Below are 10,635 nucleotides of genomic sequence, written 5' to 3'. Positions count from 1 at the left end.
TATATCTCAAGATGTTTATTTTTGTATTTCAACCATCTTATGTTTAATTAGAGTAAATACAATGAACACAACTCTTGCAGAAATGTAACATGAGTGAATTAGCTATTGAATTCTGATCGATTTTGTTTAGTTTGACTTTGTTTCCCTCTATGGGTGGTAAGTTTTTTTTTAAGACTCTGGTAAAATGTCGTCCTCTGGCGGCCAAACATTTCCATTACATCTCCGTGAAGAATTAAAAAAAGGATTTTTGTTTATTTTTGTTGTCTTAAAATGTATCAAATTCGCTTCATTGTGTGATGATGGGAGTAGTTTGATGAAGACGATGGTAGACGGTCTGATGAAGACAATTTGATGAAAACGATGGGGGATGGGCTGATGAAGAAGTGTGAAGATTATGGGGGATGGTCTTATGAAGACAATGGGAGGTCTGATAAAGACGATGAGAGATGGTTTGATGGAGACAGCAGTGTGATGAAGATGAGCAGTGACACAGGCGGAGTTCAGAGATCGTTGGTTTGACCCTGCAGTCGCCGGCGGTATTGAAAACAACAAAATGAGACAAAAAGTGTAGAAAATCTTCACTGCAGGTTTTATTTCTTAACATGGGCGTGTTGATCAGAAGGCGTCACCAGGTTTTATAGGCACCAAGAAAACAAGAACCAGGTTTAAGCCACAAATCTAGACCAGTGAAAACTGCAGAAACAAATCATATAAAAAAAAAAAAAAAAAGTGAATGAATGTGATGAAAACAAACGAAGGCGGACAGAAGAAGAACCGTGGAGATTTGTCAGAGAGAAGACCCCCCCCCCCCCGAGCCCTTCAGGCGCCTCGGCCGGGCCAACACACTTCGACGAGCCCTGAGTGTGTGAGCGCTAGACCACACCGGCAGTGTTCAGAGCGTACAGTGTGTGTGTGTGTGTGCCAACAAGGACCTGTAAAGAACTGTAATGGGGTTTCTGGCCCTCAGTGAGGACTGGCAGGTTCGGCCTCCTGAGCTAAACAGTATTTTTTTTTTTACCCAATTGGCACTCATTATTAAAATCAGTGATTTAAGACGACATTTACAGGGTTGGAAGAAAACACATTTGACACACACACACGCTGAGTAGCAGCTCTACTCCAAGTGTACCTGTGAATATCTCCAAATGAACCTCGGCCTGGGTCAGGGTGTTCTGAGCGCTGGGTTTTTTTTGCCCTGGATGCGGAGTGGCAGGCTCTAGTCACAGTCTTTAACAACATCAGATTGACTGAGAAAACCCAGAGATCCTCGCAAATCCGCATGTGGCGGGTCCGAGGTCAGCGTGAGGACAAGCTGGAGATATTTACAGGTCCTTACTGAGGTTATCGGCCCGGTACTGCGACGGGCGCCGTCCAGAGAGAAAAACAAGGTGGTGAAGGTTTAGTTCGGGACAAAGCGGTAAAGAGAAAGTTTGATTTGTTTCACACACACACACACACACACACACACACACACAAATACACGCACACAAAGACCGTCACACTGAAGTCCGTTACAAAAGAACCCAACACTTTTTTTTTGTTTTGTTTTTTTTTGGGAGGGGGGCGGGTTTGGAAGGGGGCATGAGGCACTGACTGACTGACACTGTGGACGAGTCGAGCTGCACCAGGAAGTCCGTCTGAAGGTGGAGGGGAAGATGAAGTCTGATTTCAGAGAGTAAAACCAAGCGGCCTCAGCTTGGGGGGGGGGGGGGGGGGGTGAAAAGTTGCTTGCAGTCTGGAAAGTTAAAACTCCTCCTGTTCTTCAGCATCCGGTATGACAAAACCATCCTGCAGGAGCACAGACGGGAAAAAAAAATAAAATCACTATCACATATTTATTCATCACTTTTTACCACCAAAACAGTGATTCCTGGTTTTAACGGCAATGATGTCAAACCGCAAAACCTCCGTTAGGTTTACGAGACAGCGGTGCTGGCGGCCACGACCGATCCCAGCGTTCGTTCATAATGTAAACAAAGAGCCGTCGGGCTGAAACGTAACAGGATCCAGAGGAACACACCAGAACTGAAACTCCCACGGCTCATCCAACTCAAAACCGTCCCACTTCTAACAGGTTGTAGAAAAGATTGTTAGAGAAGAAGGGGAACAAAACTACATTCCAAGATGCTAAATACTAGAACGACAGTGAAAAAGGACGAGTAGAACAAAAAGCAGGAGTTCAATTATGGAAGTGAGGAAATAAAACCAACATGAACCAGTTTAAAAAGCTTTTTAAATCATAAATCTTTAGTAAGTAGAAGAGAAACTATTTGACAGTAATAATATATAATATGTGTATAACGGTAAAAAATATCCAAATACTTAATAAACATGATAAAAGGTATATATTGTGATAGAGAATATTATTAATTTAAATATTGCCAAACTATATTTTATTTAAAATGTAATTGATGAAATTTAAATAGTATATTAATATTATGTACATTGATGTGTGTATATGTATGTGCGTATATATACACGTTTGATGTGCATGTATACCCTGTATATATAAGCCTTGTGTATAGTATTTATTGAATGTGTGCTGCAAAATTAGTAATAGTTTAAAAAAATGTAAATTGTGTGACATTATCTAGAGAGCCTCGTTTAATTCTTGTGTGACGGAGTAGGTGTGAATAAGCTTTTGCTTCAACCGACGCCCCTTCGGCTGATTAGTTGGAGAGTTGTTTGTTTGGTTTTTTCTGAAGCTGAAATAAAATAAAATAAAAAGGAATAATAATAATAAATGAATAACCAGAGGAAAACGCAGCAGTTTGAAGAAGGCTCGGGCTCCGGCTCCTTGTTGAAGACAGAAACGCTGCTGCTGGTCGTCACCGACCATTTTTAATATCTAAATGTGAAACTTTTCTGAAGCAAAAATGCAAAAACGATGCGTTTTACACTTGAAACGTCACCGTGTGAACTTAAGAGGGAAGATAATGAAGATTCTTCCACTGTGTGTCGGGACTCACGTCTGTGGCGTACAGGATGTCGACAATCCTCTGCAGCGTGGGGTCGCCCTCGCCCTCCTTCTCCTGGCAGATCAGCTCGATGTTCCTCAGCTTGCCGAAGTAAAAGTCTCTCTCCTTCTCGATGTCCTGGATGGTCGATTTCAGGGTCTCCAGCTGCGGGTCAAACACAAGGAGAAGATTAGACACCATCTGCTGGTCTAAAATGGTATTGCAACACGTGTCGCAGCGATTTTGTTTCCGTGAGTTTCACCTCGTTCAGGAGCTCCGCCCTCTCCTCGCCAGCCCCCGCCTTCCTGGCGCTGATGGGAGCCACCTTGGGCGCCACCTTAGCGACCGGTGGTCTCTGAGGAGCTGGAGAAAAAGAAAGGAAAGTTTTTCTAGCGGTTCTCAATATGTTCGTGAGTCCAGCTCCTCTGGAGCGGCGAAGTGCTCTGACCTTGGCTGATGGTCTTCTTGGGGGGCTTGTTGAGGGCTGACGTGGCGGTGGGCATCGGCATGGCGTCCTGGCCCTGTCGCGCCTCCAGGGGGTCGTACTCCGACCCGTTGTAGTTGGCGTCAAAGAACTTCTTGAACCACTGGACAAACTCAAAGTTGTCCTGGAACTTTCCTTTGACCAGTTTGTCTACTGGGATGATCTAGAAGGGGGGAGGGGGGAGGGGGGGGGGGGGGGGACAAACAGCGTGAGACAGAGAGAGATGAGTAAAAAGATTTTATAAACATCCACAGACAGAATCTTGAGTTATAAATTCCTTTAATACAAGATGATGATGCCAGTTTGAAACCTTTCCCAGGTTTAAAGGCACATAAAAGGCAGGAGTTCCTCCTTTTTTATGACGTCAAAAGGTTTTTGTCTCAGTGGCTGAAGCGTCAGATAAATGACTGGGAGTGACTGTGGGATTATCAGTCTCATCTTATCTTTCTTTTCTCATCACCACTTTGAACAATGCGACTGTATGAATAAAGTTTGACTGAACAGTCTGGGGGGGCTGGGCCCTGCTGACCTGCTGAGATTCAGTTACACACCGACAGTGCGGGGAGGGTGTAGGTCAGTGGCACAGCTGTAATCCGATTACTCAGCACATCAGACAATGATGTTTGAAGGAAGGCTGAGTTTGCGTTGATGGGGATTAAAACTCGAAGCGGCAAACACAGTAAAGGGGCGGCTGGACGACTGGACGGCGCGGTGGAGGATCAAGACGCTGCCTTAGATTGAAATGTGGAGAAGTTGGAGGCCAAGAACCAGAACAGACTGTGGAGTTTCACATGAAAGTTCTTTTTCTGGCCATTTGGAGCCTGAATCCACCCCACAGATGTGACGCTCCAGATCCTCCAGCTGCTCAGAGGAAGCTCCGTTTTATAGCTTCTCTAAGCTAAACTGTTTTCAGCTGTGCCGACATGATTGCTCAAGGGTTTTCTAATCATCCATCAGCCTTCTGACACAACGAGCAACACGTTGGAGCATTAGAACACTGGAGGGGTAGCTGCTGGAAATTGGCCTCTATACACCTCTGGAGGTATTGAACCAACAACCAGACATTTCCAGCTGGAACAGTCATTTACTACATTAACAATGTATAGAGTGTATTTCTGATTAGTTTAAAGTATCTTCATTAAAAAAAACTGTGCTTTTCTTTCAAAAATAAGAAAATTTCTAAGTGACCCCAAACTTTTGAACGGTAGTATATATATATATATATATATAAATAAATATAAAAAAACAAAAAAAACAAGCACCTAGTAGAATTTTCACTCCCAACCTGCATCAATCGCTTCTTTTCTCTCCTCGGACCACGACAGCGTGAAAGCATCAGGGACCATCGGGCAGACTACCCGGCAGACTACCCGGTGGACCAGGGGTCTTCAAATCCGGGCCTTGAGAGCCTCTTGTCTTTACTGTACTTTTTTTATTTTGTCTTTTATTGTAAAGCACTTTGGCCTCAGCCACAACTGTTTTAAAGTGCTGTATAAATAAAGCTGACTTGACTTGACAGTGTCCTTCACGTTTTAGCTCCGCCCAGCTTCAGAAGACCTCAATCTGATGTTGAAGCGACAATCAAGCGTGTAAAAAAAAGCCCAATAACAAGCCCCTTATTGCATTCAGGTGTGTTGCACCTGTGAGCGACCTAAAGCTTGCAGGACACCAGGTCTGGGGGCCAGGGTTTGAAGACCCCTGCAGTAGACTATCCCATGGACCGAGAGAGGTCGTGGAGTACAGCGTAGTATAATTTTGGACAGTAAACAAACAAAGCTAACAGCGCAAATCTGAAGAATCAGACAAAAGTTGGAAAATGTGTCGAGGGCAGAGGAGGAGTAGTGAGGAAGAAGCTCATTGATATCTGGTCTGAAGACTATACATCATGGTTGCTTTTGGCTACTAGCCAGCCAAAGGGGCGGGATTTCCACCTTCGGTCCCGACCAATCAATGAGCCAGGTTTCCACCTCATCATGCTTTCAGTCCTCTGAAGGAGCAGCTGTTGTAATACAGCGCAGTGTGACAATACTACCCCCCTTGACATTTCTGCATTATGTTTGGTTGCTCAGGTTGGGAGAATTTACTCACTTCACTAACCAAGAAAAGAAAAAAATGTGCATACAGTAAGTAAACATTAATGAATAAATTAACTTAACTGTTCACCACACAGACTCATATGAACCTTTGGAGACAAACTGATCTAGAGATCCCAGAGATGATGCAGCGACATGCAGACAGTTCAGTCTGCAGATAAATGGATGGCACTGTAGGTAGATTGTTCCGTCTCTTTAAAAGCAGCTGACGGTAACAAAGGTTAGCCGAGGCGGATGTGAGTGCGGTTGCAGTAACAGGCGGGTGAAGGCGGCTCTATTAAAACCCTGTGAGTCATGAGCAGATCAGCAGAGGCAGCTCAGCTGGTCGGGACGGAGAAAGGGAGCGTCACCAACTGGTGAGGTCAGTTAAACATTCCCCGTCGCTCAGGTCAGACACACCCCTCTGAACTGCAAATATCCTCCCAGCGATTTAATTTCTCCTCTGGAACGATCACTTAGTGCTTACTTTTGTTGGAGCACATCGTGAGTGTTGTTTTTAATCTCTTCAGGCCGCCCGCTCATCACACGGCTGCAATTCATGACTGAGAAAAACAATCACCTCTTGTGCAATGAGAGCTTATGTTTTATACTGGAATGGCAGTGAAGATTTAAAGTGAAAAGACATTGTTTTTGCATTTTCATGTCAGAAAAGCATTTTGAAAACGATGTCAGTTTACACCGCAATAGAAGAAATGCTGAAAACGATGTAGTTTTCATGTCAGGCCACTAGTGGGAGCCGTTTGTTTAAAGATTAACGATGGGAGAGCACGGACATTCTAGTAGACAGACCACCAAGTTGGATTATTATTACGGTGACTGTCAAAATAAAAGTCCCAGTACAGTAAGGACTGGGAGTCATGACACCAGAGAGGAAACATGGTTCTGATTGGCTCTACTGAGCATGTGCAGAACTACTAGTTACTATCAACGTGGTGACCAGGACCAGGCTTTCAGGAAAGTTGCGTCTTCTCCCCCGTTCCCATGTTCTACATTCTACAAGGAGACGGAGTGTTCGAAAAGTTCCACCTTGGAAAACTTTCCTCCAAAAAATTGCATGTTCAGCGCCTCCGAACACCACTGTCATGTCAACGCCACCTTGTGGCGGGACGTTTCTATCAAACATCACTCCTAAAAACAATAAAAAAAATTATAAAATAATTGAGTGTTTGGTAGTTTTGAGAAACTTTTAAACTGTTAAGATAAAACACATGAATTTATTTATTAAATATTACGTGACAGAGAGGTTCCTGGTGCTCATGTGTGTCTTTGGTAGTTCCTCTGTAACCTGTAATCTGTTGGGATTAAAAATCCAACCTAAATTGGAGTGACAGATTCAAGCATTTCAGCAACATGCTTCATATCATAAATAAGATCTTATTTCCAGATGGAGCCTAAACGGACCTCATTGTTTATATCATGAATACGAGCAGTGGGACAAAGTAGAACGTGAATCTCTTCCAAATCCCAGATTTTCAGCTGGTTAAGCTGGACTGCACAACGTGTTTCACGTCATCACTCACTTTGTCGACGCCGATCTTTTTGAAGGCCACCTGAAGAAGTTTGAAGTTGTGGATGTATTCGTGCTCCAGCTTGGCACCAAATTTGACTTTCTTGAGAGGCACAGAGTTTGGGAACAGCATGTCCATGAACTGGCAGTAGGCAGCACCTGAACACAAAGAAACACGAGGGAATCCATAACATCAGCAGGAGTCTGGGGCTGAACTCAGCCTTCTGACTGAACATTAGCATTAGCATCAATCCTGAACTCAGCCTTCTGACTGAACATTGGCATTAGCATCAATCCTGAACTCAGCCTTCTGACTGAAACATTAGCATCAATCCTGAACTCAGCCTTCTGACTGAAACATTAGCATCAATCCTGAACTCAGCCTTCTGACTGAGCATTAGCATTAGCCTGTATCCTCCACAACTCTACTTAGCATGAGCAGCCTTGCCCAGACCACAGCTCGCTCAACGTTTTGGTTAAAGATATTTTCCTTAAAATCTGTTGACATCGTGTCAGATCGCGCCTGCAGGGATTCAACATTTAATTTGTAGTCGAATTACAAGATAGATATTTCCCTTAGTGGTGGCAACACTCTGTATTTTTATTTTTTATTGAGCTGGTTGAGAAAATTATTCAAAGACGTTAAAAGGATGAGAGTCTGAGAGAGGCCAGAGAAATACAGGTACCCTGGTCACAGTCATTTGAAATGTCTCCAGAGGAAAATCACATCTGTTCTAACAGCTGTTGTAACATGTTTAATTACACAGCACTAACCCAGGAAGTGGATTAACACACAATGGAGACAGTCAATAGCGGCAGAACACACGTACAGGCAGATCATTGTGTGGCAAAGCAGTGAGGAACACAGAGAGTCCACAGGCCTGGAGAGGAGCTGGAAAATGATCCGACATGCAGGCAGGACTGAGAAAATCACACTTTCACTGTTCTCCCTGCGCTCAAGTCTTCAAAGTCAGCGTGCAGAACAGCGACTGCCCAGTAAACATTAAGGTCCCGTTCACACGGCATCAATAATGTCCTGAACTTGGCCCACAACCGATTCTAAATGCTCCACTGATGCTGACGGTCGCTCACAGCTGTAAACAGCTGCCTGAACGCTAATAAATTAATAGTAATAAGAAATCAGCTGCTGCAGATTTTCCTCCATCAAACTCTAAAGCTTCCTTCTCAATACATTAACCGTGACGTTTTACCCGTTGATTACTTACCCAGTTTTCCAATTCTCTCCCTAATTCCCTCCTTCCTTTGTTAGTTTCTGCTTTCTTTTACTAGTTCCCGACTTTTTTTTTTTTAAACTAGTTCTCTCCCTCCTTCACCAGTTCCCTCCTTCCCTCCCTAGTTTTCTCCTTCTTCCCTCCCTCCTTCAAGTCTTCATGATGCAACGATGTTGAGGGAATAAGAAAAAGAAACTTGATTCATGAGGTGTTCTTCCAGTAATTAATAATTCGTTGTCACTGATGAATTTGTTCCAGTAATCAGATACTCGCGAGTATCCGAGGGGGGTAGTTCAGCGTCTCCTCACCTGAACACAGCATCTCTACCTTGGTGAGGGACATCTGCAGCGACTCGTTGATCCACATCAACATGTCCTGACGGCTCAGGTTGTCGCTGGTCACAGAGGTGGAGTACACGTTCACAGCCATCGTCGGTCACCTACACACACACACATGGTTTGTCTATGAGAGGCGACTGAACACAGCAGCGTTGCACAATATAATACGAACATACCGAAGATCAATATTCATGATAAGAACATTTAAGTAGATCATGTTAATGTCTTCTAAGTAACAGTGCCCTTTCTCTTCCCCAATTTAATCAAACTGTGACTGGGCCCTGGTTTGGTCCCTTCTATTTCACGCCTACATCGACCCAGCGAGTGTGCATCGTGCAGCTCAGTCTGTCATTAGCAGTTTGTATATTGGGCATATTAATATCACACCAACTATAAACAACCTGCAATATATAGAGCAGCCCTACGGATTCTAAACCGGGGGTCTACAGCCTGCGGCTCCACAGCCCCATGTGACTGTAATCTGGATTAGCGGAACATGAAGAAATCCAAATGAAGTAAAGGTTCGTGTCCTGTTGAACCAGCAGCCGAAACAAGCAGAAGTTACCAACACTTGTTACAATGGATGACAGGGCTGAGCAGCTCAGAAATGTCATAAATGGCAATACTTTATATTGGACTTTAAAGTATTTGTTATCTTTGTTTTGGAGGTTGGATGTATCTCACGAGATGTAAGATATATCGAGATAAATGAATTTTATTTGGTGGAGGATAAGAAAGAGAACTATTAGTTATAAACGTTAACCTCAGATGTGTGTGTGTGTGTGTGTGGGGTGTGGGGGGGGGGGGGGACAGATTTGATCTGTTTGTCCACTGCCTTAAATTTAGCCAGTTTCTGGTCATGGTGGCTGCTTTCCTTCAGATTCCCCCCCCCCCCGCCCGAAGCTGGCTGAAGGTGTGCAGGGGCCCGGCTGACTGGCTGGCTGGAGGTGTGCAGGGGCCCGGCTGGCTGGCTGGCTGACTGGCTGGCTGGAGGTGTGCAGGGGCCGGTTACCGGCAGTCGAGCAGTTTAGCTAAAAAGGTAGCTTGACTGTTCGCCCAACTAACCGGTTACTATCCAGACCGCCGGTTCGGTTAATCAGCATGTTAACGTACCGCGGGCATTTAAATCTGCCGGTTGTCGTGGCTGAATTTCAGCTCACATGCATCCCGGTTACTGTCGCCCTAGAGCCGCTGTCTCCCCCCCCTCCCCGCCCTGAACCCACCGAGCACCGCCTCGTTAGCGGGTAGCGGTTAGCCGGGAGCCGATCAACTTCTGGCAGCGGAGCTCCGGTGACAACAGCTCACGGCTCGACCCGGGAACCAGCCACGAGGCAGGCTATGGCCCGGGTGTCTGCCCCGGGTTACCAGTCGCACACCTCCCGGGTTCCTTCTCGCCGACAGCCCGCTGGCTATCGTCGGAGCTAACGGGGCTACTTAGCTGCCTCCCCGGCCGGCGAGCGGCTCTGAGCGGAGCGGCCAGACCTACCTGCAGGCGGTTGTCTTTCACAGTGGTCGGTGGTGGTTTTCTCGGCTGTGACGCTGTGACATGTAAATATAAAAACACTCTTCAGCTTCTTCTGCTACTTCTCTTTTTCTCTTCTTCTTCTTCACGTTCACCCCACCGGTAGCAGAAGTAACGGCGTGATTACGTCAAACAAGACGCGGGTAACGCCTTGATACGTAAAGGCGACGCGCGCACACAGATTAGAGCACATAGACATGTAGAAGTAGACACGAAGACATATTTCAGTAGATACGGGCATATTTGAATTACATAATTATACACAAATACTGTATATAGAAAGTCTTACTCATGGACATATAGGATTTGCTTTATGATCATATACAAGTACACACAAACATGGATGGGTACACGTATAGACTAATATTAAAAGACATACAAACCCATAGAGAGAGCACTGTACACAAACACACTCCTATCTGTATCTATGTGTACTTTTATATGCCTGTATACAAAAACTACATACAGTAAAAGAGCTTTTAGCATTAGCAAGCTTCACCTG

At 44.9% G+C, this 10,635-nt stretch overlaps 1 protein-coding gene across 1 annotated transcript; it reads right to left on the bottom strand.

Annotated features, from left to right (window-relative positions):
• Nucleotide 1: 1 nt before the first annotated feature.
• LOC308113832 (microtubule-associated protein RP/EB family member 1-like) lies at nt 2-10,278 on the bottom strand. Its single transcript, XM_080470337.1, has 7 exons — nt 10,098-10,278; nt 8,582-8,712; nt 7,055-7,200; nt 3,406-3,604; nt 3,220-3,320; nt 2,970-3,122; nt 2-1,788 (listed from the first exon to the last, which is right to left on the bottom strand). The coding sequence occupies exons 2-7, from the start codon at nt 8,700-8,702 to the stop codon at nt 1,744-1,746; spliced, it is 765 nt and encodes a 254-aa protein (XP_080326463.1). The 5' UTR covers nt 8,703-8,712; nt 10,098-10,278; the 3' UTR covers nt 2-1,743.
• Between the last annotated feature and the right edge of the window lie 357 nt (nt 10,279-10,635).

This window comes from Lipophrys pholis (genome assembly GCF_963383615.2).
Source record: "Lipophrys pholis genome assembly, chromosome: 8".
In the NCBI taxonomy this organism is placed as follows: Eukaryota; Metazoa; Chordata; class Actinopteri; order Blenniiformes; family Blenniidae; genus Lipophrys; species Lipophrys pholis.
The sequence above is the reverse complement of the archived record's forward strand: the minus strand, read 5'-3'. Positions and strand labels throughout refer to the sequence as shown.